Source organism: Salpingoeca rosetta (genome assembly GCF_000188695.1).
Source record: "Salpingoeca rosetta unplaced genomic scaffold supercont1.5, whole genome shotgun sequence".
Taxonomy (NCBI): Eukaryota; class Choanoflagellata; order Craspedida; family Salpingoecidae; genus Salpingoeca; species Salpingoeca rosetta.
This window is the reverse complement of record NW_004754929.1, coordinates 733,040-754,395: the sequence shown is the minus strand read 5'-3', so window position 1 is coordinate 754,395 and position 21,356 is coordinate 733,040. Positions and strand designations below refer to the sequence as shown.

General features: G+C 57.2%; 1 protein-coding gene across 1 annotated transcript in view; it reads right to left on the bottom strand.

Annotated features, from left to right (window-relative positions):
* PTSG_02226 (laminin alpha 5 chain) overlaps positions 1–21,345 on the bottom strand; it is a 27,579-nt gene extending 6,234 nt beyond the window's left edge. Inside the window, exons 1-34 of the mRNA XM_004996656.1 lie at positions 20,914–21,345; positions 19,930–20,592; positions 19,522–19,702; positions 18,788–19,266; positions 16,859–18,457; positions 16,430–16,537; positions 16,017–16,088; positions 15,432–15,811; positions 14,642–15,083; positions 14,133–14,348; positions 13,608–13,970; positions 13,340–13,403; positions 12,926–13,143; positions 12,545–12,682; positions 12,177–12,305; positions 11,801–11,938; positions 11,345–11,545; positions 10,810–11,151; positions 10,223–10,574; positions 9,853–9,976; positions 9,548–9,695; positions 9,235–9,326; positions 8,517–8,661; positions 8,026–8,160; positions 7,743–7,849; positions 7,304–7,481; positions 6,970–7,056; positions 6,607–6,780; positions 6,320–6,411; positions 5,989–6,151; positions 5,411–5,746; positions 2,848–5,152; positions 2,457–2,610; positions 1–2,199 (exon numbers count right to left, since the gene is read on the bottom strand). The exon at positions 1–2,199 is cut by the window's left edge and continues 915 nt beyond it. Coding sequence (XP_004996713.1) covers positions 1–2,199; positions 2,457–2,610; positions 2,848–5,152; positions 5,411–5,746; positions 5,989–6,151; positions 6,320–6,411; positions 6,607–6,780; positions 6,970–7,056; positions 7,304–7,481; positions 7,743–7,849; positions 8,026–8,160; positions 8,517–8,661; positions 9,235–9,326; positions 9,548–9,695; positions 9,853–9,976; positions 10,223–10,574; positions 10,810–11,151; positions 11,345–11,545; positions 11,801–11,938; positions 12,177–12,305; positions 12,545–12,682; positions 12,926–13,143; positions 13,340–13,403; positions 13,608–13,970; positions 14,133–14,348; positions 14,642–15,083; positions 15,432–15,811; positions 16,017–16,088; positions 16,430–16,537; positions 16,859–18,457; positions 18,788–19,266; positions 19,522–19,702; positions 19,930–20,592; positions 20,914–21,004 — 12,615 coding nt within the window. The 5' untranslated portion in view covers positions 21,005–21,345. The remainder of the gene's footprint in view (positions 2,200–2,456; positions 2,611–2,847; positions 5,153–5,410; positions 5,747–5,988; positions 6,152–6,319; positions 6,412–6,606; positions 6,781–6,969; positions 7,057–7,303; positions 7,482–7,742; positions 7,850–8,025; positions 8,161–8,516; positions 8,662–9,234; positions 9,327–9,547; positions 9,696–9,852; positions 9,977–10,222; positions 10,575–10,809; positions 11,152–11,344; positions 11,546–11,800; positions 11,939–12,176; positions 12,306–12,544; positions 12,683–12,925; positions 13,144–13,339; positions 13,404–13,607; positions 13,971–14,132; positions 14,349–14,641; positions 15,084–15,431; positions 15,812–16,016; positions 16,089–16,429; positions 16,538–16,858; positions 18,458–18,787; positions 19,267–19,521; positions 19,703–19,929; positions 20,593–20,913) is intronic.
* Between the last annotated feature and the right edge of the window lie 11 nt (positions 21,346–21,356).

Here is a 21,356-nt window from a genome sequence, read left to right as displayed (position 1 = left end):
TGTGCCAATGTGCGCCAGCGTGTACGCGCTGTCGGGTGCGCTCGCTTCCTTCAGCACCACGGCGTAGTATGACACAAACGTGGTCACCTCGGCCCAGGCCAGTGTTACCTCGTTGGCAAGCACGGGCGGAACAACAACAGGCGCGCTGACAGACACGGGGGGCTTTGGCTCCAGCACAGCAGGGCTGGTGGCGTTCCCGGCCGAGTTGACAGCAACGACGCGAATGGCATACTCCACGTTTGAGAGGAGGATCACGCTTGCTTCCAAGGATGTCGACATGCTGGGGTCGAGGGTGGCTGCGGTCGTAAACGTGACGCTCGCGCCGGCCGCAACAGGGCGCGTCTGCACGAGATAGCTGGTAATCACGCCGTTTGGCTGAAGCGGTGGCAGCCACTGCACCGTCAACTGCGTGCCGCCGGCCAGCTCCGTGGTGGGGGCGCGCATGCCTGTTGGTGCAGCCTCATCTGTTGTCGCGGAACAAGGCGGTGAGCCTTTGCAGCCCGTCTCGGTGCAGGCAAACACGCGGAACGTGTAGGCGGTCGCCGGTTCCAGGCCCTGCACCACCTCCGCCAGGCTCAGCTGCACGTTGGTGCGCGTGTCTGGGGAGTCACCACGCTGCAGAATGTACTGCAGAATAATGCCGTTGGGCTGCAAAGGCTCTGTCCACTGCACCTGCACGCTGGTTGCACCGAGCGCAGTGCACGTTGGGGCGCTGAAGCCCGCGGGTACAGAGGTGAACGTGGTCGCGTTGGCTGTGCGCGAGCGCGTCGTCGTCAACTCAGACACAGCGACGTACTCGTACGTGTGCATGGTGCCGGGGACCAGGCCTGTGTCCTCAAACACGGTGGACAGGCCAGAGAACACGAGCACGGTGCCGTCGCGGTAAAGCTCATACCGCTGCACAACACCAAACTCCGTGGGTGCGTCGTCCCATGACACGAGGATGCTGCTGTTGCCCAGCACGAGCAAGCGTGGCGCAGGAAGCTCGCCGGAAAGCGTGCTTGCGGGCGTCCACCCGCTTCGAGCCACGCCACCGATGGTTGCTGCCTCGACCTGGGCCTCGTAACGCGTGTCCTCCTTCAGGTCGTTCACCGTCGCCGTGAAGCCCGGGCCCGCGTACGCGAGGGAGGGCGTGGCGCTGCACTCCGGCGTGAACGGCACGCCAACCGCAACGCCGCACACGCTCGCGGCCGTGTCAAACGAGCACGAATCACAGTACGCAGAGTCTGCCTGGCTGACGGGACACAGGCGGCCGGCAGCGCAGGATGAGCGAGAGCCGCTGCTGCGGTCCGCGCACACGTACTCCGTCTCGTCGAATGGCTCGCCGTTGCAGCAGCCAAGGTGGCTTGGGATGGCGCTGGTGCCACAGCACACCTCGCCCGCGAGCGCCTTGGCCGATGCGCTGCTGTAATCGTGCACCACAATAGCGCCATCCGCTGCCTTGCAGCAGAGACTGCTGTCCTCGCGCACGTACGCGGATCCACAGCACGCGTACCCGTCTTGTTGCTCGTACGACACGCCCTCGCAGCACACCTCGCCCGACACGATCAAACCGCTGCCACAGCACGACTGCTGGATACCGCTTGTGGTCTCAAGCAGCTGTCCGCCACAGCACTTCATTGAATCGCCCACGTCTACGGCATAGTAGCCCTCGGCGCCGCAGCACGAGTCACCATCCAGCACAAGCCCGTCACAGCACACGCTGCCATCGGGGATGTCGACGTAGCGGCTGCCACAGCAGGCGTGGCCGGGCTGTGACGGATACAGGGCGTTCCCACAGCACACGTCGCCACTTGTTCGCGGGAGGTAGCTGGTGCCACAGCAGCGACGGGAGCTGTCGCGCTGGTACACTTTCCCACTGCAGCACACCTCGTCTGGGCCAAAGCACGTTGCGCCACACACGCTCTCGTCGAGCCCGCACAGCACATACATGCACTGGCTCTCCTCCTGTGGCGGCACAACAAGCGTGCGGTCTGGGTGCTGCGCGGCATCAGCCAGCGCCTGGGTCACGTCGACCGCGAAGCACGACTGCTGGGTGTTGTCAAAGTCGCAGCTGCCACACACGGCGCCGTCGCTGCCGGCGCCAGAGCACACGGTTCCCGCTGAGCACTCGCGAATCGTGCTGCTGGACGAAGACGTTCGGTCTGCGCATGTCTCGGTCGTGGGATCATACGCGCGGCCATTACAGCACTCCTGTGACTGTCAAAGGGGGTGCGTTGAGTGAGGCGGGTGTCATGGACAAGGTCTTGAATGGACACAAAACGCATTGAAAGCTATGAAAGGTGGAGTCAACGAGCAGCCACCCGCGACACGCGACACGCGACACGCAACACGCAACACGCAACACATCATACACACACTCACACAACACGCAACACGCAACATTCAACACACACACACATGTTGCACAAATGCATGCACATGCAAACGTATCCGCACATCAGCAGTATTCAAACCTGAGCGATGAGGTCGTTGGCGCAGCATGTTCGCGAATCTTGCGACTTCTCCTCTGCGGTGCCGTACGTGAACGCCTGAGCATCAGCGCCTTCACCGCAGCATGTGCTCGTTGGTCCGTGCACATAATCTGTTCCACAGCACGCAAACTCTTCCCTGCAATGATTTTTGGTTAGAGATGAGCGAAAAGGGCACACACGTGAGCCAACAAAGCTATGGATGAACGCAAGCAAAGATCTTGTGTTGGTCAACAAAGCGCGAAGTTCCACACACATTCAAAGCACACAGTTTCACACATACTTCACGCACCGACACACACACACACATGCAGGCGCGCACGAGTATGTACACTTGCAACAACACCAAGAACAACAACAACACCACCACACGCACATTGGGTCGTGGGCGATGCCGGTATCGAGGCCGCCGCAGCAAACGAGCTGAGACGAGACAATGGAACCACCACAGCACTGGCGGTTGCTGAAGCTGTCAAAGACCTGTCCGCCACAGCAGATGCGTGGCTGCTCCGGCGTGTTGACAAAGCCAATGTCGCCACAGCACTCGTTGCCAGTCTGCACCTGGCCTTCACAGCACACCTGGTCGGCACCCATGGAAACGTAGCGGCTAGCGCAGCAGCCAAACCCGGCGCGTGTGGGCACAAGCTGGCCGCCACAGCAAGTGGTGTCACCGGAGCCATCGCTTGCAACGTAGTTGGTGCCGCAGCACTCGTGGCCAGACTGCCGGTCGTGCACCTGACCATCGCAGCACGCCTCGTTGAACGGATCGTAGCAGGTCAGCCCGCAGGCGCTCAGGCCAAGAGGACACGTGACGAAGCGACAGGACAGCCCGTCGTTGTCGCGCGTGGGCAGGCCTGCCTCCGATTGCACCACATACCCATTTTCCTCGCGGTACTCGGCAATGCTGCACTGCTCGAGTTCTCGCAGCCACACCTTGTAGTCCAACAACATGCCGTTGGGCTTTCCGGGCGCCATCCAGGTCACGACGAGCGACGACGACGACGTTGCCGTCACACTTGGGGCATCAAGGTCAGCAGGGGCATCTGACAACGTGCGAATGCTCACGGCGCTGCTGGTTGTGCAGCCGCCAGTCGTGCACGCTTGCACGGCAACAGTGTACGTGGTGAAGGGCTGGAGGCCATTGACCACGACCTCGCCCGCCTCGCTGGCGTCGGCAGACGCAGAGCCATCCACAAGCACGCTGTAGGAAACGCCGTCTCCGTTTGGCATGTCTGGCGCTGAAATCACCACGCGGACAGATGTTGGCGTGTCCTGGGCCACAGTCGGCGCGGCAACACCAGACGGTGGGCCGTCCACGGTGTGCACGCTGGTGGGATCGCTGAACACACTGCCAGCACCGTTGCTTGCGGCAACCACAAACGTGTACTCCGTGTTGAACAGCAAACCAGACACAATGACCTGCGTGTCCAGTCCACGATACACGATCACCGGCTCCTCCGTTGTCGCTGACGTTGTCGTTGTCGTCGTCGTCGCTGCAATGGTGGATGTGGTAGATGCCGGTGCACTTGTGCCGGTGGCCGGGGTTGTCGAGTCTGCGACGGCGGCGGCGTCCTGTGCGACAGTGATGGTTGCGTCACGGAAGGTGGCTGGATCCGCAAACTGCAATGCTGTCAGCAGCGTGCCTGACCATACAACATGCTGCATGGCCTGGACAGCGTCGCTCACGTCATCCAAACGCGGTACTGTCGCTGTCACAACAACAAGCACTGCCTCGCCTTCCTGTGTGGCACGTCGTCGCCGGCGTCGGCGGCGAAGAAGAGTGGAGTTCGAGTCCTTCAGCTCAGCGGTGACCTCCTGTGCTTTGGCGTCCAGTGCATCCAGATACACCTGCTCCACAAGCGGAAGTGGCACGTCCGCCGCAGACACGCCCGCCATGCGAACGGTTTGCTGCACGGTCGTCGCTGGTGGCAGCGATGTGCTCGTGGATGTGGATGCCGCTGGAGCACTCGATGAAGCAATTGGACCTGCTCCTGTGGTCGCCGCGGCAGGTACCGTGGACGGCAGTGGCATCGAAGACAGTGGCGTCGTTGGGGCAGCCGTGGTCGCTGTGGAGGACGAGGAGGTCACGGGGCTCATTTGCGCCGTTGTGGTTGATGTGGAACTGATGGGGTCGAGCGGGGGTGTGGAGGACGTTGAGCCACCAGCACCAGGCGGGGTTGTCACTGTTGTCGCTGCTGTTGCTGTGGATGACACGGGCACGGTGGAGTTGCCAGCAGCGCGGCGGCGGCGAGCAAGGGAGGAAGACCCTTGCTGCTGGAACACAATGTACTCTGTGATTTGGCCATTTGCGTTCTCTGGCGGCGCCCATGACACGCTGACGTCGCCGTTGGACAGGGCGACGAGTGTGGGCGATGCAAGGCCCGATGGTGGCACCTCGCCGGAGCGTGCGTCCACACTCAAGCTTGTCACGCAAGAGATAGAATTGCACGCCTGCAAGAGGAACTGGTACACGGTGTAAGGCTGAACAAACGCCGGATCCGCAAACACATAGGAAAGCACGTCGCCGTTGAGCGATACGATGGCCGGCGGGCCCGTTACGCGACCGATGATGAGAATGTACGTGGTGATAATGCCGTTGGGCTGTGATGGCGGCAGCCAGTTGATCTGGAACGCGCTGGAGTTGATTGTCGTCACAACAGGCTGAGCCAAGTCCACAGGGTCTGTGTGTGTGTGTGTGTGTGTGCATGTGTATGTACGTGTGTGAGAGTGCGTGTGTGTGCATGTGTGTGAGAGTGAGTGTGTGTGCATGTGTGTGTGTGTGTGTGTGCATGTGTGTGTGTACATGTGTGCGTGTGTGCGTACACGCGCGCGCGTGTGTGTGTGTGTGTGTGCATGTATGTTCGTGGTGAGATGGGGTGCCGATCAAGGACGCCTTCAAACCACTTACACATGAGAACAAGAGCGTTCGATGCACGTACCGTCTTCGGGGGTGGCCACTTGGGAGGGCTGCGACGTTGAGCAACCGGCATCCGTACACGCCTCCAAAGCGACGTCATAGGTTGTGTATGCAGACAGCGCATCAGAGTCGGTGATGTTGAGGGAGCGTGTTCCCGTGGCATCCACCGTCAGCACGGTGCCGGAAGCGGCGCTGACGACAATGCGCATGCTCGTCACGACGCCGTTTGGCGTTGCTGGTGGTGCAAACGTCACGGCCAGGCTCCTGGGTGCAGTTGCAATGACAGTCGGTGGTGCAATGCCTTCGGGCGCAGCCTCGCTCGTGCGCACGGCAACCCAACCAGACAGCGTTGTGCCGCCTAAGTCAAAGGAGAGGTTGTGCGTGTCGTATGTTTGCGTAAGGCGAGTAAGAGTGAGAGAGAGCGCGTGTGTGTGTGTGAGTGAGTGAGTGTGTGTGTGTGTGTGTGTGTGTGCGAGTCGGTGCTTGCATGCAACTGTATTTGTTGGGGGAGGGGCTTGTATGCCATCGGACACACAGAGGAGACATCAATGGCAGGTGTGGTATTGCTTGCAGGCAAAGCTTGTGCAGCGCACTGCTTACCCGTGGTGAAGGCTGCGATGCGATACTCATATTGGGTAAAGGGGGAGACATTGGTGTCCACAAGCGATGTGTCAGTGGTGGGTTCCGTAATGTTCTGTGTTGCCAGTGGCGTTGGGCTGTTTTCGTCCCCAGTCAACTCGCGCCGCTGCACAACGTACGACACCTGGATTCCCAATGTGCGACAGATGATTGTTAGCATGTTGAAGATGAAAGCGAGGATGTGAGCGCAGAAACCACTGCAATAACCACACACCGTCAGAGCACAAAAGAAATAAAAGAGCAAAGAAACACACTTCCAACGTGACATTCATCCATGCACGCACGCTCGCACCTGCCCATTGGGCGACGTTGGTGGTTGCCAGGCAAGGGTGATGGCGCGTGCCTGCACGCTCGCAATGATAGGTGTTGCGAGACCCCCAGGCGCTGCAGGAGCACACAAGCAAGCAAGGAACAACAAACAGAGACGCATGGGAACCGCAGTGTTTCGTGAGTCTCGTGGCGCGTGTGTGTGTGTGTGTGTGTGTGTGTGTGTGTGTGTGTGTGTGTGTGTGTGTGTGTGTGTGTGCGGGCATGGTTTAGGTCGTGCAGTACTGAGAAGCAAGCGTGTCAGATGCCCACCTGTTTCGCGGGTGTACAAGGTGGCGGTGCTAGAGGTGCACCCAAGCGTGTTGCACGCTTGCAGCTGCACATCATAGCTTGTGCCTGGCGAGAGCGAGGACAACGTCGTCTCCAGAGTGTTTCCATTGAAGACGGTTGTGCCATCCACCAGCAGCAGATAGCGGGTAATCTCACCTGCAAGAAAAAAGGTTGTTGTTGCAAAGAATAGAGGTGGATGACAAACAACCAGCACAAGAAGCAAAGAAATGGTATGGGCGTGCGTGTGTACGTGTGTGCAAACGCGTCAGACAGAAGAGAGAATATGCATCAGTGTGCGGCCACCGGCATGCAAGCACGGCCGACACTGCAGGTGTTGCGACGAACCGTTTGGAGACGAAGGTGGTGACCAGGAAACGCGGGCGCTGGTGGCCTGAATGTCGCTGAGCACGGGGTCAGCCAGCCCAGTCGGGACTGCAGCGCAAAACACGCAAACAGTACGCAGCAATCGACGACGTAAGAAGGTGGAAGGAGAGAGGGGAGAATACAACCCACAAGTAGGCTGGAGGAAAGAGCACAGCGGTGGTAGCAAAACAAAACCTATGACACTTCTAAAAGAAACGCACGACGCACGCACACACACACACACACACACACACACACACACACACACACACACACACACACACACACACACACACACACACACACACGCACGCACGTGCTTCGCGGGTGGTGAAGGCTGTCCAAGCAGACGCTGTGCTGCCAGCACTGGTGGATACGATGAGCTGGGCTTCGTAGCTGGTTGCCGGGTCCAAATTCGTTGCAATGTGCGAGAACGCAAAGCCGGTGAAAACAGCGGAGCCGCGGCCTTGGTTGCCAGCAGCACGCACGCGAATCTGCACAGGCAACAAACCCGAAACAAGAGAACCACACATGCAACCAGGGAAAAGGATAGGGAAGGGAGGGAGGGAGGGAGGGAAGGAGGAGGCGGAGGGGGAGGCAAGCAAAGGTACGTCCGTGTCGTTGTCAGTCAGGGGATGATCAAATGGATGCGCATCTGTCTTCGTGGCTGAAGCCATTCATTCAAGAATAGAAATGGCAGCACATCACTCTCATGTAACGCCTTTGTGTGCCTTCTCGCTTTGCATCATCGTCACCTGGTATTGGGTGATGATTCCATTGGCAAACTCCGGTGCGCTCCACTCAATCAATGCAGCACTGGCACTGATGGCCGTCGCGTTGGGCGCGGACACGCGGCCTGGGGCTGTCCATGTGCAAGGGCGACGACGCAAGTGGTGTTGGTGTGAGGTGTCACGGGGTGCGTGAGTGCGATCATGGTGGTGTGAGGGGCTGTTTCAGTGAGAGAGTAGTATTGTTGCTTCAGTTATTGCTACGAAGGGGCTGACAGCTGGTGGTGTTGGCATGTACATGACAGCTTACCGTCCTGTGGTGTGATGGTTGCCCGCAGGCTCGAGTCGACAGAGCCAGCCGTGTTGATGACGCGAACAAACGCGATAAACTGCGAATAGGGCCGCACACCTGTCACGACACGTGTCGTATCCAAGCCCTCATACACTGTACACGAGACGCATGTGAGACTGTTGAGCAAGATACCGCAAACAGGCAGGCATGCAGCCAGCTGCAGGCAGGTTGTAATGCTCATGCCACAACAGGCGCAGACACACACGCACACACACACAAGGGTACATGAATACATCAGTACACACAAACAATCACGCATTCACACACACAGGAACAAACAATCACACACATACGAACAAACAATCACACACACACAGAAACAATCACACACACGGACACAAAACAATCACACACACGGACACAAAACAATCACACACATACGAACACATACAAACAATCACACACATACGGACACAACACCACCACCATCATCAAGCAAAGCATCTCACCCAGGTAGGCAGGCAGGTCAAGTGCGGATGCAGGGGTGGCTGCTACCGGCGTCGATGGTGCTGGTGACGTTGTCGTCTGTGGCGCTGGTGTGGTCGTGGTCGTGGTTGTGGTTGTGGAGGATGTCGACACCACATCTCCGCCGGGCTGCGTGCATTGAAACAAGATGCGTGAGTGTGAACGGGTGTCAGCGTGGCAAGGACTGTCCTTCAAACGCACATCAAATCATGCACGCCACACGCAGTACCACTACATATGGAGCAGCAGCAAGAGTAACAACAACAACAACAACAACAACAACAACAACAACTTAAACAACTTAAACAACTTAACAACAACAACTTAAACAACAACAACAACAACAACTTAAACAACAACAACAACTTAAGCCACGAGTGCACGAGGCATTGGCGTACGCTGTGACGTTTGCGACGATGTCATCAACAGTCATGAGCGTGAGGGCGCGTCGGCGGTACTGCAGATCATTGTACTTCTCCTCGATTGGCGCATACCCTTTGCCGTATGACAGGCGCAAACAACAACAACTTAAACAACAACTTAAACAACAACAATAACAACAACTTAAACAACAACTTAAACAACAACTTAAACAACAACTTAAACAACAACTTAAACAACTACCACAACTTAAACAACAACAACTACCACGACCACCACGACCACCACAAAAAACAGAGCACCAAGCTATCAACAGCTGACCTGCACAATTTCGAGCTGAGGGAACTCGGTCAGTGCAGAGTCCGGGAACAGAGCGGCAGCAAACATGGTGCCGTCAAAGTTGAGGGTGTCACCTGAGTCGGTGCAAACAAGCCACACGAGCACGGTGAGAAAGTGCTCTGATGTTGAACTGCATGGGTCATGTTAACCTCGGCAATGCCCAAGAGCCCCACAAGCCAGCCACACACGTGCATACACACGAGAGCGCATTCACATACACACATGCACACACACGAGAACGCACTCACACATACGCATTCACACACACACACATTGACCGCATGCATATGCGTACCTGTCAGCGATGCCTTTTGGCCCATGAAGAAGATGCAATCATCCGAGGCAGCACCGCAGTCATCGACCTCGGCATCAAGCGTATTGGTGCCAACAACGCTTCCATCGACAGTCACCGTGATTGACTGGCCGTTCACGCTCACAAGCACCTAATATGGCAGGTGCAATGGGAAAAAAAAAATAGGCGTCAAGGGTTACCGAGTGCTTGCAGCCTCAAAGCAGGTGAAGACCACCTACGTGTGCAGCATGTGTCACTTGCAAGGGTTTCCATCACCCACCACCCCAAGCAACACCCATCACACCAACCTTGTGCCTGTTGCCATCGTTGAGATTGGTCGTGAACCGTGTGAACCGAATGTCGGTTGCTCCAGGCACACGGTACACAAAATACAGCTGCTGACTCGTCGCCGTGTTGTACAGACTGAAGAACCTGTGTGCAGCGCACAAGTGTGCATGGACGTGTGTAAACGTGTATGCGAGTGAGCGTTTGTGTGTGTGTGTGTGTGTGTAAACGTGTATGCGAGTGAGCGTTTGTGTGTGTGTGTTCGTGTGTGTGTGTGTGTGTGTGTGTGTGTGTGTGTGTGTGTGTGTGTCATTCTCAGTTCAAGAGACCATGTTCGAGGCTGCAATGTGGCATGCGGACAAACGGCACCTTGCCTGCAATCGAGCGACATACCTGCGGCCGAGGGCGTCTGACTTGGCGAGGTAGTAGCCCGAGTTGCCTGGCGTCTGTTGCATGTCAAAAGCGATGGAGAAGCGAGACGTGATGCGCATGCCATGCGACAGCAGCTGCAGAAAAGCGTCATCGGCAAACGTCCAGCTCCCGTCTGCGTTCTGCACCGCAGTGCCGTTGACGTTGCCTGGATCGAGAAGATTCAGCATCGTCGGCCCGCTCTGCGTGGACACAACAGGTGTTGTTGTTCCGCCCATTGTGGAAGCTGTTGTCGTTTGTGCAGCGGTTGTCGTGGCGGTGGATGTCATCGTTGTTGTGCTGCTTCCGTTTGAGGGCAGCGACATGGACATACCACCTGCAGCCGCAAGAGTAACACGCAACAGCGCGAATTAGCACGAGAAAACCAAAGGAGACCAATGTACAACAACAACAACAACACAGGAGGCCTGTTTGCATGCACACGCAGACGCACACCCGCACATACACAAACACACACACACACACACAAACACACACACACACACGCACGCACGCACGCACGCATGCACATACACAAACACACACACACACACACACACAGGGCAACGTACTTGGGGTTTGCACAAAGTGCGCTGCAACCCAGAGCTGGTACGCGACAACGGGGCCGTTGGGGCTAGTGGGCGGCATCCACGACACAGAGACGCTGGTCGCGTTGACGGCGCTCAGGGATGGAAGGGCGAGGCCAACTGGAGGGGCAGCGTTCGTGCGAACACTGGCGTCTGCACTCAACCCGCAGCCAGATGCCGTGCACGCTTGCACCTGGAAGGTGTACAGCGTGTAGATGCTGAGTTCACTCACAACACACGAGCGCAGGGCCGCATCGCCCGTGCACACCGTCTCAGACGTGTCGAGGTCAATCAGCGCATACGAGATGACAATGCCGTTCGGAACACCTGAACATAGTGTGCATGACGCCCGTCCAGTTGATGAATGAGCAAACCGTGAGCAGAGAGACATTAACAGGCACGTACAAGTATGGTTGCACGAAACACCCACACGCGCAGAAAGAAAGATTACACACACATGCGGAGAGCAGGACAGCGAAGACCTCGCAAAAGTTCAACAGCCCTCAACGCATGTACGTACTCGGCGACGTCCAAGTGGCGGAGATGGACGTGGACGAGAGGGCGCTCAGGGTTGGCGGCGCAATGCCCGCAGGCGTATCCTCGGGAGTCTCAGCGACCGTGCTTGGGCTGGTGGAGCCGCCAGCATCGTTGTAGGCAACAACAGCATACGCATAGCTCGTGCCAGGGGTCAAGCCCTCGTCCGTAAACGTTGTGTTCAGCCCTGTGTACGTGATGGTGAGGGCGTGCAAAACAGGCAGGTCAAGTCAGATATGCGGCAAAACAAAAAGCATCAAGACCAACGGATAGCCGGAAGAGCAGACCCAGTAAGGCGCACAAAAAGTCGAACGCAATCGCTTTGATGACGCAAACATATGAGGCGAACACGCGTGCGTTGCTCAGCAGCCCATCGCAGAACACCCGCGTGCACTCGTACGTTCTGAGTGGGACTGACAGCGCGTTCTAGGGCGCAGCTTACCAGTGAACACGACGAAACCGTTACGATAGAGTTCATAATGGGTGAGGGGCTGGTTTGGCGACGATGGTGCCGCCCAGCGCACGAGAATGGTTGTGGGATCGAGCGGCGTCGCTTGTGGCGCTTCGGGCTCAGCAGGCGCTGTTCGGAGTGAGTGGAGTGAGTAAGTAAGTGAGTGGGTGTGTAAGTAAGTGAGTGAGTGAGTGAGTGAGTGAGTGAGTGAGTGAGTGAGTGAGTGAGTGAGTGAGTGAGTGAGTGAGTGAGTGAGTGAGTGAGTGAGCAGGTTTGTGTGCGTGAATGCGTTGTTGCTCTTAAGCTCATGTGTGGAAGCGCAGTGGAACACCAACATCACACCCCGTGCTGCAGGCACACGGCGCACCTCGTTTGTCTGTGGTTCCTGTGATGGAAGCGCTACTTGTACAGGCGGCCTCGGTGCACGCCTCCACGAACACGGAGTACACCTGATTTGGCAGCAGATCAGTCACCGTGACCTGGCGCAGTGTCGGTGCTATTGACATTGCACGCAATGACAGCCCAACGAGAGCATCTTAGTGAGTGGCAGAACATACACATGGGTGTGTGTGTGTGTGTGCGCGCGTATGCGTGTGTGCGTGTGCGCGTGCGTATGTGTGTGTGTGTGTGCGCGTGTGTGTGTGCTGTCTGCATCTGTGCCCGTCATTCAACACATGTTCAACAACATTACATGTACATCCACGAAGCAAGCAGTGCATGTACGCTCGAACACACCCGTCTCGATGGTGCGGGCATCAACATGAACGATGTAGCGGGCGATAACCCCATTTGGCGTTGCTGGTGCCGGCCACTGAATGGTCAGTGATGACGACGTCGTTGACACAACTTGAGGTGGCGAGAAGCCGTCCGGCGCTGCGAGCATCAACAGATGGCACAGCAGGAAACGAAAAGAAGGGCTTATGTGAGGAGTTGTGCAAATCCAAGCAACTCAAGGGCTAAACATCCTCAAGATGAAAAGGGCTCCGCATGCCTGCAGGCATCTGTGCGGCCGAGAATGCATGCTGAATCTCGGCCTTCATGGCACGAGTAGAAAGAACGCTAGCGCTCATGGCACTGCATCTGATTATTATACAGGCAAACAACGCATGCGCGCACCTGCTTGCAGCGTTTCAAAGTCTGTGAAATCTGAGGTGACGACGCCAACCGAGTTGACAAATCGCACGCGCACGCGATAGCCGGTGTAAGGGGTGAGCAGAGTCAGCGAAGCGTTGGTGCCCAGGCCTTCCGCCACGATCTCATCCGTGGTATCGCCCTCTTCCCGCAGCAGCAAGTGATATTGCACGAGCGCTCCGTTGGGGGAGGTGGGTGCAGACCTGAGAGTGTGGTTGGCAAAGGGAGGCGGCCAAGGGAGGTGGTGGAAGGTGAGATGAACATTGCAGCACAAACCAGAGCGCACACGCTTGCGTTGGACTCATGTGCCATATGCTTGCTTGCAAACACGCACACACACACGCACACACACACACACATATATGCGCGCGCGTTTAAGCTGCACAACCCCAAACTTACCAGGACACGATAGCGGACGTGAAAGCAATGTCGGAAACAACAGGTGGGGCGAGCCCAGTTGGCACTGATGGACATGCAAACGTGTACGTGCACAGGTGAGGTTGTGATTCATGTTGTGGTGCGGGGGTGGCGATGATGGCGCAACCAAAACACAAACTTTGAGCATGCGATGATACACCATTATTTCACAACAAGCAAAGAATGAGGGGGAAAAACAACCGCAATCACAAAGCTATAAGGCAACGCCAGTCGCAGTGGCATAACGTACCTGCTTCGGGCGTCGTGATGCTGGTTGGATCACTGGCAGCTGAACCTGCCGAGGTGAAGGCGATGATGGAGTATGTGTACCGCTCATAGGGCGACACATCATCCTCAATCTCAAGCGATGCAGCACCCAGTCCCTCCGTGATGGTAGTGGTGGTGGTTGTTTCCGGTGACGAGCCGTCCATCGGCGTGTGCACGCGCTGCACGTCATAGCGTGTGATCTCGCCGTTGGGCTGCGTCGGGCGAGACCAGGTGACACGCACACGTGTTGGTGACAGCGCAGCCACAGTTGGCGCAGTCAAGCCTTCAGGCACGTCCTCCACCGTGGTGAACACGAGCGCTGACGACGTCGTGCACCCAGCATCCTCTGCAATCAAACGCAAGAACAATGCAATGCGTACATGTGCAGGGGTGAGATGTAAACAAGAAAGGGGACACGTCAAGTCAGCAAGGCACAGGCACACCACAGGTGTTCTTTCCCAGTAAAGTTGTGGGTGCGCGTGTGTGTTTGCAGTGTTGGCCAATTTACCTGTACAGACGCGTACGACGAGCGAGTACGTGGTGTATGGGAGAAGCGACGAGAGCGTGCGGTTCCCGGCGGCTTGTGCGGTGTCAACATCGGTGCCGTTCAGCACGAGCGTGTACGACTCGGTGATACCGTTGGGTTGCGCAGGTGGTGCGAGCCGCACGATTGCCGTGCGTGCTTGCAGTCTCACGAGACTTGGTGGTGCAACACCTTCGGGGGCTGCACGAGCACAACGACACAATCAGCAAGTGTATGTGTGTGTGTGTGTGGATTTTGTGTTGTGGTTAACAATGGGGGCAGAACCAGATGGATGGTTGAATGAAAGCAAGAAACAGCTGCAAAGCAAGCAGCCGCTGATGACAAATGTCACAAATAATGCAGGTCAACATGCAGCATTCTCCACACACACATACACACACGCGCGCGCGCATACACACGGACACACACACACACACATGCACGCACACACTGTCTCTCTCCTCTTTCGCCCTGCACATGAACACGACACCCACCTGCGGGTGGAAGCGTGGTGTTGGTCCAAGGGCTAGTTGCAGATTCAGTCGTTTGCACGTTTGACGTGGTGACGCGCGCACGGTACGTTGTGAACGGCAGCAGGCCGCTGACCGTCGTCTCAGTATCAGTGCCCGTGAACACGACAGCAACATCGCCCCCTGGCACCTGCTGCAGCTCAACGCGGTAGTTTTGCAGGTCTCCGTTGAGCGCGGTTGGAGGTGACCACGAAATGCTGAGAGCGCGTGGGGATGTTGCCGTCAGTGTCGGTGCACCTTGGCCTTGCACGCCAGCAGGGCTCGTGGTGATGCTGGTGGCATTGCTCACGGCACATGCTTCAGAGTTGCACGCTTCCACAGCAATGCTGTACGTGGTAAAGGCGTACACAGCCAAGGTGTGGCTGGTGCTGATGCCAACACTTGTGCGCGCCCCATTCACAAGCAGCTGTGTGTGTGTGTGCGTGTGTGTGTGTGTGTCCGTGTGTGTGTGTGTGTGTGTTGTGTGTGTGTGTGTGTGTGTGTGTGTGTGTGTGTGTGGAGGAGGGGAGTGTGCGAGCGTGTGTGGACGTGTGCATGTTTGTGTGTGAGTGCATATGTGTGTGCATGGAAATGAGCCAAGACAACCAAGCAAGTCGAAGATCACTCAACATGGCCACGGAACGGCGATACGCTGCGAAAGCGAACTCATACCACACAGAGGAATGGTCACAGACGAAAAGTTTACAATATGTTATCGCGTGCACCAAAGCCAAAACACGCCAAAGCTCACAGCTGTCATGCGACGCAACAGTACCGTGTAGCCGACGATGATGCCATTTGGTGACGATGGTGGCGACCAGCTCACGCTGAGCTCAAAGGGGGTGACCTCCGTGACAGAGGGCGCTGCCAGGCCTTCCGGCTGCGTGTCCGGGATGCGAATGAGAACGAGTGCGCTTTCAGGGCCCTCGCCCGCAGGCGTGGTAGCAGCCACAGTGTATGTGTACGTGTCCCCAGGCTGGAGGTCTTCGTCGCGGTAGGTGTAGACATTGCCATCCACTTTGATCACGACAAGTCCGTTTCTGCGCACGGTGTACTGCTCGACAATTCCGTTTGGATCCGTGGGCGCTGTCCACGACACCAACACGGCTTGATCCCCAGCAAGCGAAACTTCCGTGGAATTCACAGCAGATGGCACTGCAGAAAAAGAGGCCGTGTGTAGATGCAGGTAAGAGAGAGTGTGTGTGTGTATATGTGTGTGTGTGTGTGTGTGCGTGAGTGTGTGTGCGTGTCTGTGTGTCTGTGTGTGTTGTCGCGGGTACGCAATGCCAGGTGGAAGCACACAGAGCAGGTGTTGACGGGTAGTGTGAGCTTGCTTGCACAGCAGCGAGCATCGACTTACGGCCGCTGCACGCGAGTGCATACTCCGCAGTCAGGCCGGCATACCCATCCTTGCACCGATCACAACGCGCGCCTGAGAGTAACACAACATTGAGGGAACGTGAGGTGAAGCAGGTAGCCAAAGTTGTGAAGGTACGTGTAACGACATGCAATGCTCGGGTTCTGGTTGTGTGTCAGAACTGCAAGCACACACACCACACACACACACACACATACACACACACACACACACACACACACACACACACCACACACACACACACAACACAAGCACACACGCACAAAACACAAGCACACACGCACGCACACTGCATCGACATTCCCTGGTGATCTTTCAAATGATGTACCCAATCACTTGTGTCTACTACATTCAAGGTACACTCGTAACACAACACACAGCTGTCGCCTTGGTACCTGTTGTTCTATCCTTGCAGACGCACTGGCCAGTTGCTGCATCACAGACGGTGTTGACAACGGTGCCCCGTGCATCGCAATCACACGCGCGACACCCAATTTGCAGCTCTGCAAAGACACCGATTGCCGGACAGGTCGTCTCATTGTTGTGAGCAACAACCAGTGACATCAAGGACACCAACCAAATGCAAACCAGAAGCAGGACAATTCCACTCGTTTCCACACATACACCACAGTAAGCACATTTACACACACACGCACGCAACCACACACGCACCCACATCTGCAACCACACAACACGCACACACACACACACAACACACAACACGCACGCAACCACATACGCACCCACATCTGCAACCACAACACACGCACACACACACACAACATGCAACCACATACGCACCCACATCTGCAACCACAACACACCTTGCAGGGAGTTGCAGAGTGCCGAGGTCAGTTCGAGATCAAGGTCCACCGCCGCGAGCAAGGTAGCGTTAGCGGTGAGGTGGAGGTTGTCTGCATCTGACACGACTGCTTGCAGCTGGGACAGAGATATGCCAGCCCCAACACCGACAACAATGACGTTGACGCCCTCTGCCTCCAGAATGCTGGCTGCTGTGTTCACGCTGTCCTCACTTGTCGTTGCGGTGACAACAACCACGGTGTCTGGGGCTGTGGTGCGCCCGCCCTGCACGGAGCTGCGCAGCACAGAGCGCGCCACATTCAGTGCACCGCCAAGCAGCGGCGCCGTGTCCGTGAGCGCAAGGTTGCTGACAACCTGCTGCAGCTCAGCGACGGTGAAGTGGTCGTTGAGGTCGGAGGCGATGGCAGCCCCAGATGCGTACTGCACAACACCGACACGTGTTGCAGTCTCCCCGACCCCAAGCGCGCTGATGGTGTTGCTGAGGAACTGCCGCACCGCCTGCAACATGGTCTCACTCACGCCCTCACTCACGTCCACCACGAACATGACGTCGCCAGTGGCGTCTGCACACTGACGAATGATGTTCGCTGTAAGACCTGGGCGGCACACGTCACACTTGTCACCCACGTAGTCGCCGCCTTGCACGCACATGCACACGCCGTCGCTGTCACAGGACGACGACACAGAGCCATCTGCAAAGCAGCTACACGCTGCGCATGTTTGATTGGGCAGAAGATAGTAGCTGTCGACGCACTCGCCGCAGTCACGGCTCGTGTGCGTGGATGTGCATGGGCACTGGCCAGTGGCCTTATCGCACACCGCAGTGCCCTGCTCTGTGCCGGCTGTGTTGCAGGCACAGGCGACACACAGCCCGCTGGCAGCGGAACGGTAGAAGCCGTCTGCACAAGCATCGCACTTGTCGCCGGTGTAGCCCGCCTTGCACGTACACACGCCCTGCGCGTCGCAGGTGCGTGCCTCGCTGGCGCCGTCGTCATCACACGCGCACGCCTGGCACGTGCTGGTGCTGGCGTTGAAGAAGAACGTGTCGATGCATGCGGTACATGTGCTGCCGATGTACGGCGAGACACACGCGCACGTGCCTGCATCGCCCTGAATGGGGTCGGGCACACACACAATGCTCGGGTCCACGCCGTTGGCGTTGCAGTGGGAGCACGGCTGGCATGGGTTCGTGGCGTCGGCAGACACACCAGCTGCGCGGTAGTAGCCGACATCGCACGTGTCACAGTTGTCGCCAGCGGTTTGGCTGTCGCAGTCGCTGCAGATGCCCGTGTTGAGGGTGGCGTTGAAGGCGCACGCGCTGGCGTGACCGTTGCACTCGCACATGTCACACGCGTTGGTCTCAAAGCCCGTGCCGCGGGCAAACGGGGCGTTGTTGAAGAGCGGTGCGCATTGGCCGCACTGGTCGCCCTGGGTGTTGTGGGCACACATGTCGCAGATCTCAAAGGGGCGGCGGTTTCGCTCCGCAATGCGTGTGCTGTCAGCGTGTCCGTTGCACAGCACGCGTGCCGTCACAGTCACATCCGAGATGGCAACATAGCTGTCCCGCAACGCAGGATCACCAGGCTGTTCATCGTACGTGCCTACGCGCGTGCGAGTGCGTGTTGGTGCGTGCATGTGCGTGCGTGGGTGCGAATGTGGATGTGGATGTCAGTGCTTGTTCGCTAGGTAAGAGCACACACACACACGCACGCACGCGCGCACACACACGCATGCTCACACACACACACACGCACACGCACACGCACACGCACACACGCATGCTCACACACACACACACACCCGCACACGCACACGCACACACGCACACACGCACACACCAACACGCAGTAATGCACGCACACATAGCTTCACACAGCACACCCCACAACAACACACAACAAACATCACAACGCATGCACGCATGCACGCACCTGCGAGCTGGGTGATGTGAAAGCGGACGTGGGTAACTTGGGAGAAGGGAAAAAGGACGTCGGCCAAATCTGCTGGCAGGTACTCGGGGAGATTGCCTTGCTCAAACAGGATGAAGTCCACAGCACCAGGCCCGTCCGGCATGAGGGTGCAGATGACCTGATCAGGGCTTGCGGCATCGTTTGGCGAGAGGGTTGGCAGCCCAAAGGCGGAGGGGCAATCCCGCGAGACGTAGCGATAGGCGCTGAAGGTGCTGCCGCCATCGGCGGAGCGCTCGACGACCATGGAGTGTGGCCGGTCGGACACAAAGCTCACTTCCAAGCGCATAAACTCGTACAGCCCTTGCAGGTCGAGGGTGACGTTGACGGGGCTGTCGTTCCTGCCCGAGCGCCAGTACGTTGCCGCACTCGAGTCCACCGCAGCCGAGGCACCATAGCTGAATATGTTTGTTCGCTGCACACGCGGTCCAGACGCAGCAAATCTGCACAAGTGATTGGGGGAGGAACCAATGAATCAGAAGGTGGGTTTGTTATGTTGTGGGAGAAAGTGGTGATTGGTGATAAAGCAACCTAATGGAGGAAAATGCTGATATGTGCAGCACCTCTGGGCGCTGGGAACGGTGTAAGATTTCATCAACACGTTTTCTCCAGTCAGGGTCAACAACTCCCGTGAAACAGCACAGGCTCAATCCACGTGCGCTGTCGTCAACATGTGTATGCGATGGATTGCCACTCACGTTGCGACGCATTGGTTGGCGTTGTCGTCGGCGGTGATGGGGTGGGAAGCAGGGCAGCGGCAGCCGTCGTCTGGCGTTGGCTGCTGGCACGGCGATGTTCCTGCAAGGGTGCAAATGTCGTATATTTCCACTGCCCGCGCGTACACATACACGCCGCCCAGCTCTCCGATGAACACATCAGCTGCAGTGCGAACAGTGATGTGTGTGTGTGTGTGTGTGCGTGAGCAACTGTGAGCGGCTGTGGGCTACAAGTGGGATGTTACCGAAGCATAGACGAGGCAAGACGCCTCTCACAGCTACACAGAGCAGCCCCCTGCCTCATTCCCACTCGCTGTTGATCGCACATGTTCTCACCGAATCCGTGTTGCACTCACACACACACACACACACACACACGCACGCACGCACCAGCGCTGAATCCCTGGCCAACGACGATGCTGCCGGAATTGACATCGGACGGGAAAGTGGCACTCTCGGTGCCTGCAAGCAAGCCATCGATGTAGAACCTGGCCTGGTCTTGGAGCACGATCACGGCAATGTGATGCCATGCGCCGTCCACGACAGGCCCAGAGCCCGTGTGGTTGAAGCTGGTGACATCGCTGCCTGCAGTGAACTCCAGCACGTTGTCTGCGCCCCGCAGGCACAGCGAGAACACGGGCGAGCCCGATGCACTCTTGGAGACAACGCACGTGCGCTGCTGCTGCGTGGTGCGAATGCGAGCTGCAAGCGTAAGGCCGGTGGCAGCGGAGGACGCTGGCGGAAACGCGGCCGAAGACGACAGGATGAGCAGCTGGCTTGTCGCTCCCAGCTCGATGGAGTTTGGCCGGAAAGTGACATCCTCAAAGTAGGAGATGGTGTCGGGGTCCAGCAAGTCGTATTGCTGTGGCGCAGCACTGCCGTAGGGGCAGGTGGCATTGCAGACCATCGCAGCCTGTCCATTGCAGGCGTTTGCAGCGGTGACGCCATCATCAGTTGGGTCACAGAAGGAGTTGATGTCGCCGTCAAACCCACAGCTTGACGTCACGCTCACGGGCTTGTCTCGCGCGGCGTTTTCAATGGACGGGAACAAGCCTAACGTTATTGTTGAGCGGATGTGGTTGGTGAAGGAGCGATGGCAGAAAGAAAGAAAGAAAGAAAGAAAGAAAGAAAGAAAGAAAGAAAGAAAGAAAGAAAGAAAGAAAGAAAGAAAGAAAGAAAGGAAGGAAGAAAGAAAGAAAGAAAGAAAGAAAGAAAGAGGTGTATGTGTGTGTGTATGCATGCGCATATGGTGAACAGGCTGTGGAGAAGGTGCGGATGTATTGCAAGGATCATCGAGCAAAACCCCCAAGTGTCCAACACAAGCAACCCACTCAGCAGAACCGTTCTCGAAAAGCAAACGCATCCACCACGTACCTGTTGCGGCTGTGGTCGTAACGAGACAAACCACAACAACCAGCAACGACAAGGCGAGGATGCAGCCCCGCGATGGGCCAACCAGCCTCATTGTTTCGGGGAAGCGCCGCTGCGTGATGCTGTAACGACAACGAAAAAAGCAACGTCGTCGCGGCCACGCAAAACCTCCGTTCTGGTGCCTGCAAGCAGAGCACTGGACAACGAGAACACGTGCCTGCCTCTGCTTGGCCTGCGTCGGTGAGCCAAGCTAACGTGCACCAAAGAAAAGCAAGATATCGCTCGATGCGATGGCCACCAATCAAGAAGGAAGCACAAGACGACGCTGACACAGGGAAGGGAAAGGGGAAACGTCTCCACCCTCGACGTTGCTTGGCTTGGAAGGGTGGGTGGGTGGAACAACACAACAACAACCACAGAAAAAATCAAAAGTTGTTGGGCGGGGT